Here is a 25,858-nt window from a genome sequence, read left to right on the forward strand (position 1 = left end):
CTAGAACAAATAATCCTACAATTTGTATGGAGCCAGAAAAGACTCCAAGTAGCCAAACAATCTTGAAAAAGAAAACCAAAGCAGGAGGCATCACAATCCCAGACTTCAAGCTATATTACAAAGCTGTAATCATCAAGATAGTATGGTACCGGCACAAGAACAGACACTCAGATCAATGGAACAGAATAGAGAACTCAGAAATGGACCCACAATCAGATGGCCAACTAATCTTTGACAAAGCAGGAAAGAATATCCAATGGAATACAGTGTCTTCAGTAAGTGGTGCTGGGAAAACTGGACAGCGACATGCAGAAGAATGAACCCGGACCACTTTCTTTCACCAGACACAAAAATAAACTCAACATGGATGAAAGACCTCAATGTAAGACAGGAAGCCATCAAAATCCTCAAGGAGAAAGCAGGCAAAAACCTCTTTGATCTTGGCCGCAGCAACTTCTTACTCAACACGTCTCCGCAGGCAAGGGAAACAAAGGCCAGCCAAAATGAACTACTGGGACCTCATCAAAATAAAAAACTTCTGCACAGTGAAGGAAACAATCAGCAAATCAGGAAACTGACAGAATGGGAGAAGATATTTGCAAATAACATATCAGATAAAGGGTCAGTATCCAAAATCTATAAAAAACTTATCAAACTCAACACCCAAAAAAACAAATAATCCAGTGAAGAAATGGGCAAAAGACATGAATGGACACTTCTCCAAAGAAGACATCCAGATGGCCAAAAAATGCTCAACATCACTCATCATCAGGGAAATACAAATCAAAACCACAATGAGATACCACCTCACACCTGTCAGAATGGCTAACAGTAACAACTCAGGCAACAACAGATGTTGGCAAGGGTGTGGAGAAAGACGATCTCTTTTGCATTGTTGGTGGGAATGCAAGGTGGTGTAGCCACTCTGGAAAACAGTATGGAGATTCCTCAAAAAACTAAAAATAGAACTACCCTACGACCCAGCAATTGCACTACTAGGCATTTATCCATGGGATACAGGTGTGCTGTTTGAAAGGGACACATGCACCCCCATGTCTACAGCAGCACTATCAACAATAGCCAAAGTATGGAAAGAGCCCAAATGTCCATCGATGGATGAATGGATAAAGAAGATGTGGTATATATATGCAATGGAGTATTACTCGGCAATCCAAAAGAATAAAATCTTGCCATTTGCAACTACGTGGATGGAACTGGAGGGTATTATGCTAAGTGAAATTAGTTAGAGAAAGACAAAAATCCTATGACTTGACTCATATGAGGACTTTAAGAGACAAAACAGACGAACATAAGGAAAGGGAAACAAAAATAATCTAAAAACAGGGAGGGAGACAAAACAGAAGAGACTCATAAATATGGAGAACAAACTGAGGGTTATGGGAGGGGTTGTGGGAGGAGGGGATGGGGTAAATGGGTAAGGGGCACTAAGGAATCTACTCCTGAAATCACTGTTGCACTATATGCTAACTAATTTGGATATAAATTTTAAAAAATAAAAAATAAAACAAGTTAATAAAAAAAAATCTAAAAACAAATACAATTTAACAACAAAAAAGAAAACAGTTACATAAAAATAAAATATTACAAAATATGAAAATTGTCTAACAGTTAAAAGTTTAGAGAGAGAAGCCCTACGATAAAAAATTAATAATTAATAATTTGATAGTATGTCATGATTAAAATTCTAGACTATGCAATCTTCTAGATCGAGTGGGGAAGTGGGGTAGGTGGGAAGCAGGAGGAATCAAAGTTCACTAACTGGGGGAGTCAGATATTGTTTCATTACGAGGCCAATAAATTGAGAAAGAAGCTTAGTTTAGTATCTGAAATAATAAATCACTAGAAAAACGAAAATCAAGTTATATATCTTTCAAATCATCTGTGAGAGAAAAAAACACAAAGAAAACAGAAACAGTAAACAAAAAATATAGAGACACACAAGACTGAAAATTTCTGTTAAAACACAAACCTAAATGGTATAAAGTCACTTATTAAAAAATACAAGGATTACGAGTGCCTGGCTGGCTCAGTCAGCATGTGACTCTTGATCTCAGGGTTGTGAGTTCAAGCCCCATGTTGGGCAAGGAGCCACGAAAGAGAAAGGAAGGAAGGAAGGAAGGAAGGAAGGAAGGAAGGAAGAAAGAGGAAGGAAGAAAAAGAAAGAGGGAGGGAGGGAGGGAGGGAGGAAGGAAGGAAAGAAGGAAGGAAGGAAGGACGAACTAGATCAAAAAACAAAATTCAACCATATGCCATCTCCAATAGCCAGTCTAAAATAAAACATCACAGAAAGCTTGAAGGCTAAAAAAAAAAAAAAGTGGGTAAAGCCATACTAAAGCAAATACAAACAAAAAATAAGGCAGAAGTTGTAACATTCATACCCAAGTTGAACGGCAGGCAGAAAGCATTCAATGGAGCCATGGCAGTACTTGATAAAAATGTTCCTTAAAACCTAACAGAGTAATAAGGAAGAATAAAAGCTTACAAATCATTTTTATGAAGCCGAGATAACCAGGATACTAAAGCCTGACAAAGATATTTACTAAGGGATTTCTATGAAAAATTCTAAAGTATCAGCAAAATATCCAGTAGTACATTACCCTGCACATGCATACACACACATACACACACACACACACACACACACACAGATATCCCGTAAACATGTGGGGCTTGTTCTTGAGTTGCAAGAATGATACAATATTAGGAATGCTATTAATAGATCTCCCATATTAGTAAATCAGAGGAAATAAAAATAATACTTGATAAGGGCCAAAACTCATCAAACGGTACACTTAAGATTTGCGCATTTCTCTAAATGTAAATTTTACCTCAAAAAAAGAGAATCACAAACCAATACTGAACTCCAGTTATCGATACGAATGCTGAAGCGTTTAAGAATGAAATGCTGGTATCTATCAGTTACTTTGACATTCATCCAAAACAGAACATGGATGGAGAGGGAGATGGATGGGTGGATAGGTAAGTGACAAAGCAAATCTGGTAAAACACCAGGCTGGGATCTAGACAGTGTGTCTGTCATACACTTATTTCAGCTTTTCTGTATGCTTGAAAATGCTCATCGTATAAAATACTGAAAAAAGGCGACCACCCCAGAAAGTTACAAGTTAACTTCCGATCTACATAATTTAATCCACATTAAGACATTCAAGAGGTTGAAGACTCGGAAAGCCTTACCTTTGTAAAGAGGTGCACACAAAGACGAGAAAGGGCTAGCACTCACCTATAGACTGAGAGGTGAATACCGCTACAATCTGCGGGGAGGCCAGGGCCTCCAGCCTGTTCTTCAGGGCCTCCAAGTGCACACACTTTTCTGAGTAGTCTGGAGTATCCACAAGCATCATTAAACTGTTCTGCAGACCTGTCAGCTTGGCAGAAATCACAGCTATGTCCTATAAAAAGACCACAATTGGGGATATTTACTTTAAAAGACCCAGGTACTTCAATTAAGAATGGACAAAATAGGGGCGCCTGGGTGGCGAAGTCGGTTAAGCGTCCGACTTCAGCCAGGTCACGATCTCACGGTCCGTGAGTTCGAGCCCCGCGTCAGGCTCTGGGCTGATGGCTCAGAGCCTGGAGCCTGTTTCCGATTCTGTGTCTCCCTCTCTCTCTGTCCCTCCCCCGTTCATGCTCTGTCTCTCTCTGTCCCAAAAATAAATAAACGTTGAAAAAAAAAAAAAAAATTTAAGAATGGACAAAATAGAGAGTGCCTGCCTGGTGCAGTTGGTACAGCATGTGACCCCTGACCTCAGGGTTGTGAGTTCAAGCCCCTTGTTGGTTGTGGTCTACTTTAAAAAAAAAAAAAAAAGAACGGACAAAATACATGAAAAGACAATTCATAAAATTAAAACAAGAGTTTTCCTCCTAACAAAGTGGAAAAACCCTGGAAAAATTATAATAGCTATTGTTAGTGAGGGTGTGAAGAAAAAAGTCTACCTGGTACCATAAATTTACACTGTCTTTCTAGAAACAATTTAGCAATATGCATCAAGAGCCTTGAATACTATTCATATCTTTAAAATTTTTTTTAATGTTTATTTTTGAGGAAGAGAGAGAGACAGAGTGTGAGTGGGGGAGGGGCAGAGAGAGAGGGAGACACAGAATCTGAAGAAGGCTCCAGGCTCTGAGCTGTCAGCACAGAGCTTGACATGGGGCTCGAGCTCATGGACCACGAGATCATGACCTGAGCTGAAGTTGGACGCTTAACCGACTGAGCCACCCAGGCGCCCCGAAAACTATTCATATCTTTTGACCTGGTATTTCCTTTTCTAAAAATATGTCCTAAAAGAAACAATTAGAAGGGGGTGCCTGGCTGGCCCAGTTGGTAGAGTATGATCTCAGGGTTGTGCGCTCGAGCCCCACGTGGGGTATAGAAATTACTTAAAAATAAAAACTTAAAAAAAGAAACAATCAGAGGGACACAGAAATATTCATGCATTTTAATTAATTAGTGTTGTAGTTGTAGTTGTAGTGTTGTAGTAACAAAAACCTAGAAGCAACCTAAATCCTCCCTGATAACAAATAAAATATAAAGGCTGAGTCCCTCATAATGGAATGTGGAATATTGTGCAGCCATTAAAGATCATGTTTTTGAAAAGTATTAATTACATAGCAAAATATGATTTATATGATTATAAAATATATATTATAAAATATGATTTTATATTTATTTATAGCAAAATTAGATAAAAAAGAATATAGACACTAAAATATATGTAAGTGTCTATATACCTGTAATATATGCATACATATAAAATACACAGGTGCAAAGATGTAAAAATACACAGAAAAATACCTACTAGACATAAAAAGCATATTACTAGGACATAGGAATAAGGCTCATTTTGTTCTCTGCCTTGTATCTTTCTGAATTTTCCAAATCTTCCAGACACACACAAATTATGTTTATAATTTGGGGCGCCTGGGTTGCTCAGTCAGTTAAGCATCTGATTCTTGATTTCAGCTCAGGTCATGATCTCATGGTTCATGAGTTCAAGCCCCAAGTAAGGCTTTATGCTGATAGCACACAGCCTGCTTGGAATTCTCTCTCTCCCTCTCTCTCTGCCCCTTCCCCGCTTCCGTGAGCACTCTCTCTCTCAAAGATAAATCGACATTAAAAAAAATTATGTTTAGGGGCATCTGGGTGGCTCAGTTGGTTAAGCATCTGACTTCAGCTCAGGTCATGATTTCATGGTTCGTGGGTTCAAGCCCCACGTTGGGCTCTGTTGCTGACAGCTCAGAGCCTGGAGCCTGCTTCGGATTCTGTGTCTCCCTCTCTCTCTGCCCCTCCCCAGTTTGTGCTCTGGCTCTCTCTGTCTCTCAAAAATAAATAAACATTAAAAAAAACTATGTTTATAATTAGAAAAAGCTATTTTTTAAAAGAATTAAGAATGCAGTAATTGTTTCATTTCAGCATCTGAAAGGTGTCTACGATGTGTCAGACACCGTATTGAAACACAAAGATCACAGTGCAGCCCTTGGGTTCACATACAGAAAGATCAGAATACAAATTAAGGACTATGGTTCAAGAGGCACAGGGAGGGAGCGACTGAGTTTGCCAATGAGAGGGTGGGAGCCAGCAGTGACAGATGGATGTTGAAATGGTGTAAGAGAAAAACAATGGGAAGCTTGATCAGAGTGGTGGCAGAGGGATCTAAGGAACAGACAACTTCAGAGAAAGATGGGAGAGATGGGGGAAAGGGAACAGTTAAGGACTGCCGAGGTTTCCAGCCTCAATACTTGCATGGGAAGTGCCGCCATTAACCAAGAGAGGGAGGCCAAAGGGAAGAGCAAATGGGCAGTGGTTCTAGACAGAAGTAATGAATTTAGTTTGCAGTGTCCAGGGGGATGTCCAGGTGGATACAGGCGATCTTGTGGGCAATTAGTTCTGAATATCAGGATAGCTGGGAGGGGAGAAAGCAGCTTTCTAACTTTTAGCTAGTTAATATTAGTAGCGTACAGATTGCAATCAGAGACTGTACTTAGGTCCATTCTCTGTCACATCCATGCCAGAAGTCAAGTAAGATTTGCAACTCACATCTGTGAAGCCTAAATCAATTACCTTGTCATGAGCCCAGAGGAGCTCTATTGTACTTAAAAATAAACATAACTGGGGTGCCTGGTGGCTCAGTTGGTTGAGCATCTGATTTCGGCTCAGGTTGTGATCTCCAGGTTCCTGAATTTGAGCCTCACATCAGGCTCTCTGCTGTCAGAAGAGACCCTCTGGCCCCCTCTCTCTGCCCCTCCCCCGCTCTGTGTTAAAGATAAACATAACTGATATGGAATAAGAGATCTCTCAGTACAAAAACAAAGTGCCCAGCAGCGTTCACAATGTGCTACCATTTATGGCAACCAAAGGGCAGGGATCATATATAAGTGTGTATGTGTCAGGAAGGACAGGTATAAAGGTGGTGCGAGAGTTTGTACGGAGAAGGGAAATGAGGGCACTGGGAGGTGTCAGGGTTACAGGGAAAACGTTTTTGGCTGTTTATTCCTGTCTACGAATTTTTTCCCCACATGCACTAAACGCTTTTTTAAAAACTTGTGAGTTCTGAAAACCAGCAAAAGGGATGATAAAGAATTCATTTTGCTTAACAACTGAAAAGGAGTTTTTCACAAGACATCATCTGACCTCCTCCTTATAACCAGGTATCGAAAGCATTCCTACTCACTACCGTTGGCGGCCCAGGAGGTGTTAAGTACCTTGCCAGGATCCCATGATGGGTAAGGTCCGTCTGCCCGTGCTCCACACTCTCCTAATCCATTTCCTCTGCCTTTTTTACTGAGGCTTCTCCTAAACTCTGTGACTAGAAGCCTTCAGTCAATCAGGAGATACAAACTCAAGATGGTGGAAAGACCCAGAGCAATTTCAGATCTTCCCACCCTCTGCCTGCACACTTCCTGTGCTGCTTTTTACTACCCCTTACGGTTTCGAGTAAATGACTTTCTCATCGGTTTCTCCAAACCTCACGTTCCTGCCCGAACAGAACGCACAACATCCCCTGAACAAAAAACCTACTTGAGTCTTAAACGTCTCCTCAATATCAGCACTCAATGTGCTCCACTTGTCTGCTTCTTGAAGGGATTCTGCGGCAAGCTGCATTCTAGACTTCACCTGGTCGATTTCTACCAACACCTAAAAGAGAAATGAGGGATCAAACACTAAGGAAATGGCAGTTCCTTTTTCTCTACCTTGCTCCAGTGACTTGAAACATAAGCACCGTGAGGTGCCCCTGTCTTCAGGGAGCTTCTGTGCCCCTTACGACACCAATCATATGGCTACATTGTTCAGCAGGTGCTGAAGACAGACGTGCAAGCTGAAAGAACCAAGCCAAAGAGGAGTGTTGAGTGGCTGGCAGACTTTGGAGTTCAGGTTGGGAGGGAAGGTCTTCTAAAACCAAGAATCAACATTTAGGACAGGAGCCAAAATACCTGCATCGATTGGGATGTATCCTGTTCAAATTTTTTAATGTCCTCCTTGACAAGAATCATCTGCTCTTTCAGGAAAGACGCCTCCTGTTTAAGGGCTTCCACATCACGGAGCACTTTGGGCATGTTCTGAAGAGCCTGGTGACTTGTTTCTGCAGCAAGAAGCCAAGAATGAAAGGCGAAAATCGGAGCAGTCACAACTTGAATAAATCAGGAGACAGGAAGGGACTCTTCCCCAAAGCACTACCAACTACACAGCTTTCTGAGCCTGCGGGAAATGCGGGTGGAGAGGAGGTGGGCCGGGAGGTGGCCTCTGCCAGGGCCATGTCCTCCCCAGTCTGACGGGTGAGGGTCACGTGATTTGACAAGGAAGGAACCATCAGCTCGACCCAACACCAACTGTTTTCCACCACTGAGTGAAAGTGCAACTCCCTCTGTGAGGAGACAGAATGAAAGAATCTGACACTGGGTAGATGCCAGCTACGTGCAGGTGGTTTACCAACGTTCTATCACTTAATGTCCACAGTAATCATTAGTAGCCGCCTCTTAGAAATAAGAAAACTGAGGCTTAGGAAGGTTGAGTAACTTGCTTAAGATTGCACAGAGCTGAAACCAAGCCTTACATGTGTCCGGCCCATTTGCATTCCATGGTCTTTTCAAAACAGTCCACAGACTCTCAGCATCAACTGGAGTGCAGTTAAATACAGGTCCCCAGGCACCTGCCAGAGTTTCTTATTTAACAGGTCTGGTAGGAGATCAAGTGATATTAAGTAAGCTGCATTTTTTGAGGTGCCTGGGTGGCCCAGTCAGTTGAGCAGCCAACTCTTGATTTCAGGTCAGGTCACGATCCCAGAGTCATGGGATCAAGCCCCGCGTCATATTTGGGATTCTCTCTCTCTCTCTCTGCTCTGCCCTTCTCCCCTGCTTGCTCTCGAAAGAAAGAAAGAAAGAAAGAAAGAAAGATGCATTTTTTCACAGACATCCCAAATGCAGAATACAACTTGAACATTTTTGCAAACTATGATGTGTTATGTGGAACTGGGAGAGTTAATAGCACACCCCTTTAAGCCTTTAAAGGGCAACTTGATGGGAATCAACCAAAGAAGCCCAGTGCCTTCTCTACCAGCGCAATGAATGGAACTCTAACATCTCAAAGAAGTAGTTCAGGAACCTGTGCGTCCAGCTCTGCTGTAAAGTAAAAATCTGTTTCCTGCACTGACCCCAGGTAAAGTTCTAAGACTAAGAAAACAAACACAGGACATGGATTTCTTCTGCACAAAGACTGACTTTTAACAATGTTATGGCCCCAGCCTGGTCTCCACCTGCTAAACCTCAGTCACTCTTCAGCCCTTGCTGTTTCCTGTATACCTCTTTTCCCCTCTCCACAGCACCCCCCAGTTTAGTCCACTCTTGTATCCATTTTTAATGTTTTTTTTTAATATTTGCATTGTTATATATTTTTTTATTTTTTTTAACATTTATTTTTGAGAGACAGAGACAGAGACAGAGCACAAATGGAGGAGGAACAGAGTGAGAGGGAGACACAGGATGTGAAGCAGGCTCCAGGCTCTGAGCTATCAGCCCAGAGCCCGATGTGGGGCTTGAACTCACGAACCGTGAGATCATGACCTGAGCTGAAGTTGGACACTCTACCGATGGAGCCACCCAGGCGCCCCTTTTATGTTTATTTTTGAGAGAGAGAGAGAGAGAGAGAGAGAGAGAGAGAGAGAGAATCCCAAGGAGACTCCACGCTGTGTTCACAGAGCCCAGCACAGGGCTTGAACTCATGAACTGTGAGATCACAACCTGAGCCGAAATCAAGAGTCGTATGCTTAACTGACTGAGCCACCGGGACACCCCTGTATCCATTTTTAAAACCATCACTTGCAGTGGTTGCCTCTGAGAGGGTAAGGGCCAGATTTCACCGTGAAGGGACATGGGGACACTGTCTTGGGTGATGGTAACATTCTATTTCTTGACAGAGGTTTGAGTTATCCTAGCTGTACACATTTGTCAAAGCTCATCACACTCACCAGATAGGATTCGTGCATTTCACCTTATGTAAATTTTACAGGGTGAAGAAAAAAAGAGCTGTAAACAAGTACTGAACTTATTGAACTCTATTATGTTTAGGGTACTAACTGAAATGCACAGGGATAAAGGATACTGATGTCTGCAACTCATTCTGAAATACATCAAAAAAATAAGATGGATGAATGGAGAGAGGGATTGGTAAGTGGACAGACTTGTGATAAAGGAGATATAGTTAGGTCATTAATTATAGAGTCTAGGTAGTGGGCGTATGGATGTTCACTACAAATTCTCTCAACGTTACTCTACGTTTGGCACCTCTGCCCACAGCTGGGCGGTTCAAGAACCTGCTGCCATTCCTGATGTTCTTCCCCTCTCATTCCTTATTCCAATCCACCAGCAAGTTCTCCCCATTCTTCCTCCTAAAAACATCTTAAATCTATCCATTTCGCACCATGTCCACTGTCATAACCCCACCTGAAGCCACTATGAGCCACTATGTCCACCCTTCTGAACAGCAGCCTCCAGCAGAATGGAGCCATGAGTCAAACCATGTCACCCCCATACTTATAAATCCTCCGGTAACATCCCATTACACTCATTTTGGTTCAAATCCAAACTCTTTCACGTGACATTAAAATCCCTGCATGATCTGGCCCCTGTTAACCTATCCAACCTAAGACTGGGTCTCATTCAACATTGGATCTCTGAAACCTGGAAAACAGTTTGTGCCCAATATTTGTTGACTGAATTCATGAACAAATCGATCCTCCAGTTTGGAGTCCTCAATACCCGCTCCTTGAACCTCTGCAATAACCTCTCTTCACTGAAGACTTGAGCCACGGTCTCATCTTCCATAAAAATAAAGCTTTGGGGGGCGCCTGGGTGGCTCAGTAGGTTCAGTGTCCAACTTTGGCTCAGGTCATGATCTCACGGTTCTGCACTGACAGTGCAGAGCCTGCTTGGGATTCTCTCTCTCCCTCTCTCTCTGCCCCTTCTCCACTCGTGCGTGCATGCTCTCTTTCTCTCTCAAAATAAATAAACTTAAGGCCTTTCACAGTTTGATCCCAATCTACTTTTCTGCCTTATCTCCGGCAAGTCTCCCCACTCCCTACGGAAGTGTGATCCTGTGGTCATCATACCAGTGACTCATATTTGTTGATGTTATTGATGGAGCTCTGTTGGAACTCACTATTCTGTGGGCTGGCTAGCCCTTTCTATACTCACATGCCTCTGCATGTGGTGTCCTCTCTCCCTTTAATACCAGACAAGTAGCACAGTATCATGGATAAGAGCCTGGGCTCTGGAACCAACTGCTTGGGTTCAAATGCAAATGGCCCCACTCACTAGCAACATGACCGGGTAAGTTACCTCACTCCGCTGTGGTTTCTCCAATTATAAAGTGGGAATAATAATTGTGCCTACCTCTAAGGACTATTGCCAGGTTTAAATTAGATAATTATGCCCAAAAGGGGCAATATTAACATTTTGGCCAGGACAGTTCTTCATTGTGCAGGACTGTGCCAAGCATTGCAGGACATCAAGCATCGCTGGGTACTTCCACTGAACGTCCATGGTTGTGACATGCCTCACCACTGCAATGAATAAAAACACTCTCACCAACTTCCAGATATTGGGGGCTGGGGGAGGAGGAGGCAACGTTGCCAGCCCTGGTTGGAGAACGACCTAGTTAATACATATAAAGCGTTTAAAAGACTGCCTGACACATTCCAAGGACTCAAATATTGCTATCACGTTGTTATTGACGTCCCCCCTCTTTGCCCTATGAAGTCTTCCTTCAAGGCCTAACACAGGGAAAGCCCTTTATGATTCTCCCAGACACCAGGTAACCATACACTTCTTCCAGCTCTCGCCGCTCCTGGTTCTAGTTGCGGGTAAAGCCACCCCTCATTGTAAGTGAACTGTTTAGTATCTTCCCCACAAGGCAACAACTGTCTGAAAGGTACACTTTTTGCCCACTGCCTATTTCTGGGCACATGCGTGACAGATGCTCAATCATAAGCAGAAGTTGCACAGTGCAATAAAGGATCTGCAGTGAAAGACAGCTCCCCTCCCGCTCTCCCCACCAACACCAGCCTTTTCTTAAACACTGGACACATCCATAAAATAAAGTTCCGTATCCTGGATCATAGGCTTCCTGCCGGCAGTCTGTGCAACGTGTCTCTCCCACAAAGCCGAGCAGAGAGACTGGCGTGCAGTATGCCCTGAATAAAAACCGAATCGAGGTGTTAATGAAATGGCTGCTAGCGTGTATTATTTTTTATAATTAACTATCCTTAAAAGATGGTTCAAGTCTCCAGTCAGGCCTGCCCATCTTCCTCACGGACATGAAAGTCCGCTAAATTTTCCCAGGTTTGTGTCAGTCCCATACGGCTTTGATACGCTTCTGCCAAACATAAGCACGTGCCGACGATTACTTAATACTGTTGAAATACTGAAATATTGTTCACGCTTCTGACTTAAGTTATAAAAGGAGACGTGACGGCACCGCGAGGGGTGGAAGAGCAAGCCTCAGACCTGGCAAGCCTTAAAAACTGGCGGCAGCGAGCTGACACCTTCCCCCGAAGGGGCTGCAGGAGGGTCGGGCCGGGCTCGAGTTCCCACCGCCGCCCCCCGCCCGCGCGGACAGCTCGGCCTCACCCTCCACGGCGTGGTTCACCTCCTGGATGAAGAGCTGCAGCTTCATCACCAGGGTGGCCGCGTGGCTGTCCGCCGTCCCGGCCGTCGCCTCCTTGGGGCCCGTCCTGAAGGCCGCGTTGATCCACTCCTTCACGTCGAAGTCTTCCGCCAGGAACTTGGAGAAGTCCATGGCCGCACCGCCTCGGCCCCGGCGTCCACGCCTGAAGAGCTGGCTCCGGTGGCAACGAGGCTGCGGAGGCGGGCGGCCCTGCGAGAGCACCGGGGCTGGCCTGGGGCGGGGGGGCGGCAGGCGGAACCCACGGCACCCGCAACTCACCCCTCTGAGGCCCCTCTGTCAACTCTCCGAGACACACTACTCGGAATGGCCCTCGCCGCGCGCCGTACTTCTTCCGGAAGTAGGTGGCCGTTACCATAGTGACTGCGGGCGTTCCGGGCGCCCCGGTGAGCTGGGCTTTGGCGCAAGGCCACTGGCGGAGAGCGGGGAGCAGTGAGCGCTTGAGGGCCTTCCGCTTCTTTTGCTAACTTAAGTGCGTGTTCGCGGGCCTAAGTATGTGCTTCCTCCAAAGCCCTTACGTGCACTAGCGCACTTCACAGTCTTCACGGTACTATGAGTGCCAGTATTTTCCCCAACGTAAAGATGAAGATTTGAGGCAGTTGAGCAACTGGTTCAGTCTTGTAGACAGAAAGTGGCACTGTGGGGATCGGAACTCAGGCAAGCCCGCCACTGGAACTTGAACTCTTTACCATGCTTTACTGCCTTCCTACTTACTCTACGAGATCTGGCCTGTGCCCACCACCCTTCCTGCTCCTTTCATCCGTGTAGCCACACGAGCCTCCTAGTCCTTCCCTGCAACACACCGCGCTGGAACTAGAACTCACCGGTCTGCACGTAACCGTTTCCTCCAGCCTAAAATAAACAATGTGACGCCTCAGAAAACCGAGGACCTCCTTTGTCATAGGAACCAAAAAAAAAAAAAAGAAAAGAAAAATTAAAAAATTTAAAAAAATCCTTTCTGTACAATTGTGAATAATTTTGCCATTTATCCGTTCTCACCCCAGGCATATTCTGACTCCGTGCATATGGTAATTCTTGAAGACTATATCTAAGAGCCTAACTCCACAAAGCAGGAAAGCTCGTACACTATCCTTGGTAGGAGCAAATTGATCATGTCCTGTGGTATTGGAAGCCTTAAGTGCCTCTACAATATGACCCTCCCCTCCTCGAGGAACTTTTTAAAAACAACTTTACTAATAATTTACAGGATATAAAATTCACACATTGTGAGTATACAATTCAATGACTTTTGGTAAATTTAGAGTGTTAGTCTATCTCCACAAGAACATTTCCATCAGCCAAAAAAGTTCCTTCCTACTTATTTGCATTTAATCTCTGCTCCCACACCAGACCCTAGGAAACCACTAGTCTGAGGTCTATAAATTTACCGTTTCTGGATTTTTCGGATACGTGGAATCATATACTGTGTAGTCTGTTGTATCAACCTTCTTTTACTGAGTAGAATGTTTTTGGGGTCCATTTGTGTTGTACCATGTATCAGTAGCTTGTTCCTTTATGTTGCTGTATAGTATTCCATTGTGTGGACACAATAATGCATTTCATTTATTCATTCACCAACTGATTCACATTTATGCTGTTTCTAGTTTAAAGTCATTCTAAATAACGCTGCTGTGAACGTTCACTACATGCCTTTGTGTAGACATGTTTTCATTACTTTGGGATATAGTCCAAGGAGTGGAATTGCCAACTTATGAGATAAATTTATGTTCAACTTTTTAAGAAACTGCCAAACTTACCTGGAATGCCTGTACCATTTTACATTATTATCAATAATGTGTGTGGGTTCCAGTTTCTCTATAGCCTCACCAATATTGGTTATGTAGTAGTAAGTCATTGTTGCTTTAGTTTGCATTTCCCTAATAACCAACAATTTTGAACATCTTTTCATGTTCTTATTAGCCATTCTTACATCTTCTTTGGTGAAACATCTATTTAAATCTTTTGCCCATTTTTAAACAGGGTTGCCTGTCTTCATATTATCGAGCTGTTAAAGTTCTTTACATATTCTGGGGTGCCTGGGTGGTTCAGTCGGTTAAGCATCTGACTTCAGCTCAGGTCATGATCTCACAGCTCATGAATTTGAGCCCCACATAGGGCTCTGTTGACAGCTCTGAGCCCTGCTCATGCTCTCGCTCTCTCTCTCAAAAATAAACATTAAAAAAAAAAAAAGTTCTTTACATATTCTGACTTCCCTTATTAGAAATATGGTTCACAACTATTTTCTCCCAATCTGTATTTTGTCTTTTCATTGTCTTAATGGTGTCTTTTGAGGTTCAAAAGTTTTCAATTTTGATAAATTCCATTATCACTTGTTCTTTTTTATGGATCATACTATCTAAGAAATCTTTGAAATCTAAGAAATCTTTGCCTAACCTAAAACCATGAAGAATTCTCCTAAATTTTCTTCTAGAAGTTTTAAAAATTTTAGCTCTTACGTTTATGTCTGTGATCCAGTTTGAGTTCATTTTTCGGTTATGGTATGAGGTTAATGGCCTAAGTGTGTTTGTTTGTTTGTTTAAGATTTTATTTGTAAGTAACCTCTATGCCCAATGTGAGGCTGGAACTCACAACCCTGAGATCAAGAGTTGGGTGCTCTATCAACTGAGCCAGCCAGGCGCCGTTTTTTGTTTATTTGGGTTTTTTTTTTAAATACAGATATAGTTACCCCAGGACAATTTAAAAACTTTCCTTTCTCCACTGAATTGCCTTAAGATCTTTGTCAAAAATCAAATGACATAAATATAAGGATTTCTGGACTCTTAATTCTGTTCCATTATCCATATGCCGATTCTGTACCAAAACCAAACTCTCTTGATTACTGTAGTTTACAGTGAGTTTGGAAGTCTGATAGTGTTAAGTCTTTCCATTTTGTTCTTTTAAAACTTGTCTGGCGGGGTTGCTTGCGTGGCCCAGTCGGTTAAGAGTCTAGGTTTCAGCTCAGGGGGTGATCTCACGGTTCGTGAGATTGAGCCCTGCATCAGGCTCTCTGCTGCCCCTCCCTCTCTCTTGCTACTCCAGACCTTTTGCATTTCCATATACATCTTTTGATCAGCTTATCAATTCTACATAAAAATGCTGTTGGAATAGGGATTTTATTGAACTTACAGATCATTTTGAGAACTGGCATCTTGACAATATCGAGTCTTTCGATCCATGAACGTGAAATGGCTCTCTGTTTAAGATTAGGATTTTCAACCTCGGGGATATTCACACTTGGGGCCAGATGATTTTTTTGGTGTTCAGGCTGTCCTATGCATTGTACAACGTTTAGCTACATCTCTGGCCTCTACCCGCTAGATGCCCAAAGCATCTCTTCCCCCAAGTTGTGACAACTAAAAATGTCTATGCACATTGCTAAGTGTCTCTCAGTGGGAACAATCACCCCTCCTTCAGAATCTCTAATTTAGATCTTTAATTTCACTCAATAATACCTTGTAGTTGCACATTGCCAAATGTCTTGCACTTTTGTTAAATCTATTCCCAAGTATTGCATTTTAATGCTATTGTGAATGGAATTCATCAGTTCAAGCTATTTATGTGTGCATGTATTCCCTGGGATTTGTCTATGTACAGGTTCATAACATCTGCAAATACAGACTCTTTTCCTTTTCCCTCTTTCTTCCCTCTACTAACTGCACTGGTTAGAATCTCCAGTACCATGTTGAATGGAGGAGACAAGAGCTGACATCTTTGCCTTGCTCCAGATCTTAAGAATCTGTCTTTAGCATTCAGTCCAATCCCTTTCTCAAGTTGAGCTTCTTTTTCTTCTATTTCTAGTTTGTTAAAATGTTGGATTTTATAAATATACTTTTCTGTGCCTATTAGGATAATTGTGTGGCTTTTGCCTTTTATTCTATTCAAACGATGTTACATAGTAATTGACATTTAGATGGTAAACCAATCTTGCATTCCTGGGATAAATTCTACTTGGTCATGGGGTAGAATGTTACCAGATTTGCTTGGCTACTATTTTGTTGAGAACTTTTGTCAATGTTCATGGGGGGAAACTGGTCTGTAATCTGTTTTTGTGACCTTTAATTTTGGTTTATGAGTAATATTGGTCTCAGAATCATTTGAGAAGTGATCCTTTTCTATCTTCTGAGTTTGTAAAGAATTGGGAAAGCCTCTTCTTTAAATATTTGGCAGAATTTAATGTGAAGCCATCTGCACCTGGACATTTGTTGAGAAGACTTTAAATTATCAATTCAACTTCTTGTTATAGACCTATTCAAATGTTCTGTTTCTTTTTTTTTTTTTAATGTTTATTTATTTTTGAGAGACAGAGACAGAAAGTGAGTAGGGGAGGGGCAGAGAGGGAAACACAGAATCCAATGCAGACTCCAGGCTCTGAGCTGTCAGCACAGAGCCTGACGCGGGGCTCGAACCCACGGATCGTGAGATCATGACCTAAGCTGAAGTTGGGACGGTTAACCAACTGAGCCACCCAGGTGCCCCGATGTTCTATTTCTTCTTAAATCAGCTGTTAATTTGGGTCTTTCTAGAAACTTGTCATCTCACCTAAGTTAGCATAAAATTGTTCCTAACATTTCTTTATAATCCTTTCTAATTTCTATAGAACAAGTGGTGATGTCCTCTCTCTTTCCTGAGTTTGGTAATTTGTCTTTTGTTGTCAGTCTCCTATCATGAACCATAAAGTGTTCTTAGCAGTGGAAATCACTCATGGCAGAGCAAGATTGAAGTCACCTGGGTGCTTAACATCATATGGACTGCATATGGGCCCCAATCTACCTCAGAGGTTCCTGAATTTGAGAGAATTAGGAGTTAACTCATCTCTCCACAAGTTGGGCATGAAATCCTAACCCCCAGTTCCTTGGTAGGTGACCTTGTATCATTGCAGATGTAACTAGTTAAGATGTCATACTAAAGTAGGGTAGGCCCTTAATCCAATACTATCAGCATCCTTATAAGATGGTCACATGAAGACACACACAAGGAGCACACCACATGACCATGAAGATAGATTGGAGTTACACAGCCACGAGCCAAAGAATTCCAAAGATTGTTGCAAATCACCAAGATTATCTGACAGGTTTCAGAGTGTACGTGGCCTGATTATCACACTTCTAGCCTCCAGAACTGCCAAATTTCTCTTAAGTCACCCAACTTACAGTACACATTTTTGCAATAGTCCCGAGTAACTGATTCAGAGACGTATTAGGCAATTGGTACTCTGGGCTTATCCATTTCTTGCAGCTGATACTAATCTTAATGGATATGGAGGGGACGGTCAGATTCTATGAAAAGCATCAACCTTTTTTGTAGCTTCTGCAAACATTAGGTTATTAGTATCATTAGCAAAATTTTATTGGTTTCCATGAGAATAGGAAAGGCTGTGAAATGAACAAAGTGACAAAATGCAAGTGACCACAGTTACAGTGGCAAATAAAAGAAACCTCAAATAAGGTGATTTGAAGAGAAATAACACCTACAGTTATATAGAATCTATTGTGTTGGGCATTTTCTTGACCTGAATAAATCCTCATCAAAACCTATGAAATAGATTTTTTTTTTAACTTTTTAAACATTTATTTTTGAGAGAGGGAGAGAGAGAGAGCACAAGCAGGGGAGGGGCAGACAGAGAGGGAGACACAGCATCTGAAGCTCCAGGCTCTGAGCTGTGGGCACAAAGCCCAATGTGGGGCTCGAACTCACTAACTGTGAGATCATGACCTGAGCCAAAGTAGGATGCTTAACCGACTGAGCCATCCAGGGGCCCCTCCCCCCTCCGCTATGAAATCGATTTTTAACATTTTTACCATTTAAGAACAGAAAAACTGAGGCCCAGGGATGTGGAGTGTCCTGCACAGGATGCTACAGGTGACAAAAAACTAGAAACTGAACCTGATCCCAAAGCCCATCCTTATTTCACTGTACCATGCTGGGCTGTCAGAAATAAGGCAGGAGGGAGAGGGGTGCTAGAGAAGACAAAAGCATGTTTGGGCCCATGGGAATGGAGCCAGTGGGAGGGAGAGGAAGGGAAATACACAGAAACTACCAGGAAACTCATGTGCCAGTTTTAAAACCCAGGACTTTCAACATATAACTGACTGATCCCATCTGCTGTCAGGACAGCAGAAAGCAGGGGCTATTCTTTTTTCTACCAAGCAGTTTGTACTGATTATGGCATTTTGGCAAGCTATATCATTACACGGGAAGGAAAAAAAAAAAGCAAAGTACAGTTCATTGACTTGAACATGCCAGAATTATCTCCAAGGACAGATGACGAACCAGTAGCACTGTCTCCTAGAAGGGTAATCAGGTGGAAAGACTCTCCACACTTTGGGTTTTAAGTCTGAAAAACATTGGGCGCAAAAATGACTTTTCAGCCCAGATATTTTAGAAAATGCATATAAAATTTAGAGAGAACTCATTTGCAATTCTGTGACCCAAAGACTTACTAGTTACTATATATGCATACATATACCAGGGTAGTTTAGTTTTTTTTGTTGAGAGTGCAAGAGCGAGTGAGAGAGCATGTGCGAGTAGGGGTGAAGGACAGAGGGAGAGAGAATCCAGAGCAGGCTCCATGCTCAGTGTGGAGCCTGATGCACTGGATCCCATGACCCTGGGGGATCATGACCTGGGCTGAAATCAAGAGTCAGACACTCAATTGAGCCACCCAGGTGTCCCCTGGGGTTGCTTAGTTTTAAAACTGGGGTCATGACAAAATATAAAAGCACGTTTTCCCATTTAGCAATAGTTCAAGGGCAGCTTTCTTCCCCAGTAGATTGCCACAGCGCCTTATGGTAGACAGTTCATCCACTACTACGAATCCTGTGTTTAGCTAAAACCCAGTTTCATGTGGTGTGGCATTGCATGTGAATATGACAATTCTTCAGCCTCTTTACACCTAGGTGTGGCCCTGTTACTAAACAGCCAAGAAGATGTAAATGCAAATATCACATGAAAGTTCCAGGATACTTTAAGAATTATCAGTTTTCCTGTATTCCTTCCTCCCCTTCCTCCCTGTGGCTTGGAACATCAGCCATCATCCTGTAACATGACATTGAGAAGCATATCCTTGAGTGAGGATTTAGGAGTAGCTGGAACCTGGGTTCCTAATGACTGTCATTATTCAATATTACCAACATTGGTTCTGGACTATTTCTGGCCGCCTTTTAAACAAGGAAATAAACCTTTCTGTTTAGGCCACTATAGTATCTCCTTATTAAACATGCTGCAGGTCATTTGCTTTTATTAGGAATAAACAGTGAATGATATAGAATGCCTTTTTCTACATCTATTATTGAGCTGACCAAATCATCCAGTTGAGCTATTAAGGTGGTTAACAGCATCCCCAGAACACGCTTTATACAGTGTATTCTTTCAATAGGACTGCCACTGGCTTTAGAGTATTTTGCCCATGCATTCAAAAACAAGAACAGACTAAGTTATCTGCTTCGAATTTTGGTGTCTGGGTTATAAATTTTGGAATGCACAGCTTTGTTTACCAAACTAACTGAATGTTTTATAGGAAATGTGTTCATCCTTAGTTTCTAAGTGTTCTGTTATGGATTTAATCTTTTGCCTAGACTTGGGGAGACTTTCAAAATGGTGAGAATCCCGTGTGACTAGGTCTAGGAGTATGGTTTCCTATAAATATTTTTTGCTACCCTTCTATCCTTGATGTCCAGGGTGTCTCAGTATTAATTTGAAACTCACCAAGGTTTTAAACATCTGTTTTGTTAGTTGAGGAGGTGAACTTACAGTTATAGGTAAGTCACCTCTGTTCATGTGCTGGAAATCAGGTGGACAGGCTAACAGCAAACATGAAGTAAGTCTTTGCTAAGTGCCACGTAGCACTGTAGTCACTTTACATACATTAACATTTGATTCTCAAAAAAGTTCTGCTCTCCACAGAGGAGGAATCTGAAGAGGATAAATTACTTACATGGCTTCTTAGAGGCAGCAGTGAAGCTAAAGGGCGGAATCACAACCGAGGGCTGCCTTAATTATTTCAGACTGTTTGGGGTTTCAGAAAACCTCAAACATTAAAATCCTAAGTATCCGGTGCCTGTAACATGGCAGTATGCTTTTACAATGTTAACTCTTAAAATCCTACTGTTACCTCTGGAAGTGGGATGAAGTATTCAAGAATCAAAGTCAGAAAGAGCAGAATGTTCACACTTTTTAAAATGCAAGCTTTCAGGGCAGCTGGGTGGCTCAGTTCTCAGCTCAGGTTGTGATCTCATGGTTTGTGAGTTCGGGCCCTGCTAGAGATTGTCCCTCTCTCTCAAAAAAGAAACTTTAAAAACAAAGCAAAATGCAAGCTTTCTCGGAATGAACGTGGTATAATTGGGAATGCACTGGACAAGGGGAAAAAGGGCCGGGGTTTTTTCATTCCAGTGGACATTAAATGCAAACCCTGGACCTTAAGTGCCTTACCTATATAACGAAAATCTTGGCTCATCTCACCCGAGGACCCTTCCTTTGTCCTACCTGGCCCCACCTCTTTCCAGATAGAAAATGTCAGACTGATCTTTAACACCACCCCACCCCCACTAAAACCCCACATGGCTACCACTCCAGGACACTCTCCTACTGTGTTCTTCCAAAGAAAACAAAACACCTAGTTGGAAGAATTTTATATTTTTGTGTTGGGTCAGCATCTCCTACATTGGATATACTTGATTTGTAGACACTAGTAATCAAGCACTACTGGTGTTTTAGAATATTACCTTTGCTCTCTACCCTGAATGTCTGGTCTGTAAATTTACACCATTTTTAACAGGTAATATTCATGTTCCGTTGTTGTCATTTACCCTGTGTTCAACATTTACCATCTCCATAGCCCATTGATGCTCACAGATAAAGCAGGCTTCTAGCCTAGTCTTAAATTCACTGAAGAGATAAAAGGAGAGGAGTGGCCTCCTAAAGCTATGGAAAAACGTGGCATTATCAAAACATGAAAGGACGATCTTGTGGCTGAGAGAAGTGCTCATTCTCGGCAGAATGCAGAAAGGCAGGAAGCACACAAAGTTAGAGAAGAGTTAAGAGCACTCAAGCATTCCATTTGATTGCAAAAACTTTTAGAGCATTAGGAAGCCATTCAGGATTTTCCAGCCCGGGATCAAGTGGCCAGATCTGTTAGAGCATTCTGGTGGTGGCAAGTGTAACGGTTCTGAGATCTGAGGGGCAGAATACTGCACCCCCCATCCCTCAACCCCCGAAAAGCCAAATCAGGGCAGTGACAGAGTGAAGGCAGGGGAGGGCATGATGTAGGGTTTAGCAATAGAGTGGACGAGGGGTGCCTGGGTGGCTCAGTCGGTTAAGCGTCCAACTTCAGCTCAGGTCATGATCTCGCAGTTCGTGAGTTTGAGCCCCGCGTTGGGCTCTGTGCTGACAGCTCGGAGCCTGGAGCCTGTTTCGGATTCTGTGTCTCCCTCTCTCTCTGCCCCACCCCCATTCATGCTCTCTCTCAAAAATAAACATTAAAAAAAAAAAAAGAAAAGAAATAGACTAGCCGAGACAAAAACTACTGAGTGGCTATAGATGCAGCAGGAATCAAGAATCCATGAAGACTCAGATAGGTGCTTTCAAATAAAAGAAAATGTAGGGGGAAAGGGGGAGGAGTCCGAGGTAACAATGAAAGCTACAGATAACCACTGATGAATATGGATCTGATGTCAGCAAGGAGGTAGAAGCTTGAGACAAGGTCTAAGCCCATCTAGCGGTTAACTGCCCGGATGTGCTTAGAAAAGTCCTAAGGACTAAATCCTGGGGACAACATCACATGTAAGGGATAGAGAAAGAGGAACAGTCACAGAGGTAAGTCCAGAAACGGGTGAGCAGGATCCTGGAGGGGTTCAGGAGAGGGGAAAAATACTGCTCATCAGTGCCAAGTCTCCACCCAATATATCATGGATTTGTCTCCCCACTAGAACGGAAGATCCACGAGGGCAGGGGTTTCTGGCCGTTGCTCTATCTGCAGTGCCTACAAAAGTGCTGGGCTCCCGTAGCTGGTCAACTACTTGTTGAAGAAATGAAGGCTGAGGCCTTCAGTAGTCACTGAACTTGATAAATAGAAGGCACTGATGATAACCAGGGCCACTTTCAGGGCACCCCTGCCACACACACACCCCTATCCTGTTCAACTCGGCCTAAGCACCACTGGGAGTCGGTCTCCTGGAAGACAGGATGTTGAGACACACAAGTTCGCCAATGAACTAGGGGATAAAAATCTTGTGTGTAAGCCTCATTCACACATTTTGCTGGAAGTTGTGTCTGGGCAGACATCATCATTATACTGGGTTCCTCTTAAAGACTTTATGAAATAGCTAGAGCCTAGAAAAGTTATACAGAACATCTGAACATGCAAGTAATTTTAGATTAAAATGAGTCTTATGGGAGAATGAAGAAGTCACTCATCACTTATCTGTTTTAGGAATTTTCACATTCGCTTCAAACTCAGCATAGCTAGATGATCTTTTACAGCTCCCATGCCCACCAATTAGCGCTGGCAAAGTTCTAACTATATGTAGAAGTTGACAGCTCCAACTGGCAAGTACCAGATTTTGTGCTAAAGAGCCCCAAACAGGGCCTTGCAGTTTCTGAGGTAAAATCCTGCCCAGACAGGTGAGCTGCTTGGGATCTCCAAGTCCTTCATTGGGCTCTATCAGCGAGGCACAGCTCTCTTCTCCCACCGACCAGCACAGCAGGACTGTAAAGGACACCCAGTGCACAGCAGGTGCTAAGAATGGACTACGAACATGAATTTTTCCTTCAAACCATAAACATAACAAAAAATCCACCTCTCTTTTCCAGCTTTGTCCAGACCCGCAGGGCCTTGAAGCAGTTCGTCAGGTTCCACAGCATGAAGTCTCCCTACTTCCTCTATAGGCAACGGTGCCCTTTAGGCTGGTCATCTCTAAATGCAACAGGCTCTGTGTCTCCTACTTTACTCAAAACTCCACAAAGCGTATTTGCTACATGGGTATTTATTCAAGGACTTTCTATATTCAGTTCACCACTTAAATCACTGCTAAGCTCTTTTCAGATCTATTTGCATCAGTCCTTCATCTTGGACGGTGAAGTCAACAGGCAAGAGTGAGCCTGTTAGTTATGGCTGACAATGACTGGCATGGCGTCACAATCAAAGAGCTTGGAGGGTAAATGCTTGTGGAGAAACAGGATGAGAATGGAGAGGAGGGTCCTGAGTAAGGGCCCAGACAGGCTGCCCCACCCACGGAACCTGAGGCCTGCATTAAGGCCTAGGATCTGCTTTCCCCTCTGCCCTGGAAGGTCCTCTCTGGGTGATTCTAAGGCACAGTGGTGAAGGACATGCTTGGCCCACTAAGTGTGGTCCTCTCGTCTAGTGGCAGCCCCTCGCCTGGAAAACAGTGCAATAAGCATTCCATTTAGAAGATCTTCTCAAAAACAAGCAAGCAGCATTCTCTAATGGAAATGGAGACAAGGTCTTTCTTGGAAGAGAGTGCCCCAGAAGACACTCTCTGTCCCAAGACCAACCAGGTCCCTTTTAAGGTCCCTGAGAACAGCAGCCTGGGAGCAGCCGAGACTTTCAAAGGCTGACAAGGCACAGAGTGGATGGATGAAAAGAGAACAATACACAGAAAAAACACAACACAACACAACTTTGGCTTATAAAACCTCCAACCTGAGGCGGGGACATCAGTGTCCACCCACATGCAGAAACAGATGATTGTAGCAGATGGTTGTCAGAAATGCTTTAGCATTTCCCCACACTGCCCACACCCCAAGCCCTGCGCTACCCACCCCCACAACCCCCCACAACACACACACACACACACACACACACACACACACACACACACACAAGTAGTATCTGCAGAATAAGTCAGAGGTTGGGATCCAGAGCCTGACGTCGGGATAGAACTCTTGGCACTCCGCACTAAATCACCGTGATTAGTCCTATCTAGACAGCAACATTCACACTGGCCTAAGCTCGAGCGGCAGGGTCTGTCTCGTGAAAAGTTAGGCTGCACCCAAGACTGCCAGGTCTGGAAAGTCTTTCACTTCTCCTACTTCGCTGAAAGGCTGTCCGCCCTGGTTGAATGTCAGCTTATACCGTAACCGGATGGGCTCCTGGGCAAAGATAGAAGATGTTAAATTAGTGGGGAGAGACACAGACCAGCCCAGAATTAAGAGCCTTTACCCACCCAGTAGTCACCAAGGAACAACATACGTATGTAAGCTCCACCCCAGTGAGACCTCCCAACAGCTGTATGACAGGAACACCTGGCCGGGACCCTTTGGGACGACAAACACGAGGGAAGCCAGTCATACATCCTGGGAGCACTCCCACACCTATGCAGTCCTGAGGTGGACCTCGACTTGGAGGCCAGCTAAGGAGGACAGGCAGGCCTCACCCTTTCAGATGACTCTAGGGTACTAGGGGGAGTCTGTATCACTCTCTTGGTTCCCAGCTATGGCCCTCCGGTCACAGATCCTCTTTCAATAAGCTCCGAAGGAAAGCAGACTCAGTGAGGAATATTCCACCACCACTCCCAACCAGGGACTTTAGAGCAAGACCTAAATACACATCTCTCAACCTACCACATTGCCTCCCTAGAGTTGAGGCCCACCCCCTCGCCCCATTCCCCTGCTAGCAAAAGTGCCAGAACATACTTTGTGTGGATTGTCAAGCAACAGCATCTGAGAGATCACAGCTGGAGGCGTCAACGGACTGAATGCAGGGAGCTTGGAGCTGGATGCCGGCTGCAGCTTCACTCTCATAGACTATGGGGCGGGGGGGAGGAGGGGGCAGAGAAAAATCCAACATCTAACTGATTCCTAATCAAGTACAGTGTCAAAGAGGGAGATGAGGTAAACGGGAAAACTTGACCTGTACCCACCACCTGATTAAAGGGTCCAAAAGTCCTTCCTTTCCATAAATAGAATGTACCTGAAGTTGTACAGCTGGCTTCTAGCTGTACAGCAAGAGGCAGCATGAGGAGCTAAGGCACATCTTGGGCTGCATTCTCATTCTGCCTCTTACTAGCTCTGTGATCTTGGGCAAATACTTAACCTCTCTGAGCCTTGGACGAGAAATTTATAAAACAGAAGTAATAGTAACACATGTCCCGCAAGATTACCATGAGGATTAGAGAATGTATGTCTTTATTTTTGTCTATCTTAGATCTTTACTTTTAGGACATTCCTCCCATGTTCACTGTGATGCTGGTATGGCTGTTAATCAGGGGGCCCAACTTCCCATGAAAAGCAGTGGATGAAAGATCTTCACTGGCCAGAGTACCTTCTATTCCTGAACACAAGTAACCGGTCCAAGTTGTGCAAGTAACACCAACAGGGTGAATCCTAGCCCTTTCTTGGGTACCAAATATGCATGCCTCGTGCCAGGGGAAAGGTTCCTTTTGAGGTAAAGAGGTTTAAGGACTATGTAACTCTGGAGCTGCTAATATCCATTTCCATGCTCTGTGGAGTCTGTCACAGAAGATGCTCCAAAGAAGAAAAGTCAAGAGGTGGAAAGCGATTCTTAAGGAATCGTTTTAAGATTTTATCTGGATTCGGACATATACTGAAGTCAGATATTCAGAGACCTCCAGTTAAATAAGCCAATAAAATTCCCATCTTAAACTACTTTGAAGATGGTGTCTCTTACAC

At 43.4% G+C, this 25,858-nt stretch overlaps 2 protein-coding genes across 2 annotated transcripts in view; both read right to left on the reverse strand.

The window, feature by feature from the left end:
* Positions 1-12,852, reverse strand: part of COG7 (component of oligomeric golgi complex 7) — an 84,313-nt gene extending 71,461 nt beyond the window's left edge. Inside the window, exons 1-4 of the mRNA XM_049638417.1 lie at positions 12,160-12,852; positions 7,471-7,619; positions 7,058-7,174; positions 3,263-3,431 (exon numbers count right to left, since the gene is read on the reverse strand). Coding sequence (XP_049494374.1) covers positions 3,263-3,431; positions 7,058-7,174; positions 7,471-7,619; positions 12,160-12,328 — 604 coding nt within the window. The 5' untranslated portion in view covers positions 12,329-12,852. The remainder of the gene's footprint in view (positions 1-3,262; positions 3,432-7,057; positions 7,175-7,470; positions 7,620-12,159) is intronic.
* Positions 12,853-23,177: 10,325 nt separating this feature from the next.
* The window catches only part of GGA2 (golgi associated, gamma adaptin ear containing, ARF binding protein 2), a 33,924-nt gene continuing 31,243 nt past the window's right edge, over positions 23,178-25,858 (reverse strand). Inside the window, exons 16-17 of the mRNA XM_049638418.1 lie at positions 24,863-24,973; positions 23,178-24,319 (exon numbers count right to left, since the gene is read on the reverse strand). Of these exons, the coding sequence (XP_049494375.1) occupies positions 24,209-24,319; positions 24,863-24,973 (222 nt within the window). The 3' untranslated portion in view covers positions 23,178-24,208. The remainder of the gene's footprint in view (positions 24,320-24,862; positions 24,974-25,858) is intronic.

This window comes from Panthera uncia, chromosome E3 (genome assembly GCF_023721935.1).
Source record: "Panthera uncia isolate 11264 chromosome E3, Puncia_PCG_1.0, whole genome shotgun sequence".
In the NCBI taxonomy this organism is placed as follows: domain Eukaryota; kingdom Metazoa; phylum Chordata; class Mammalia; order Carnivora; family Felidae; genus Panthera; species Panthera uncia.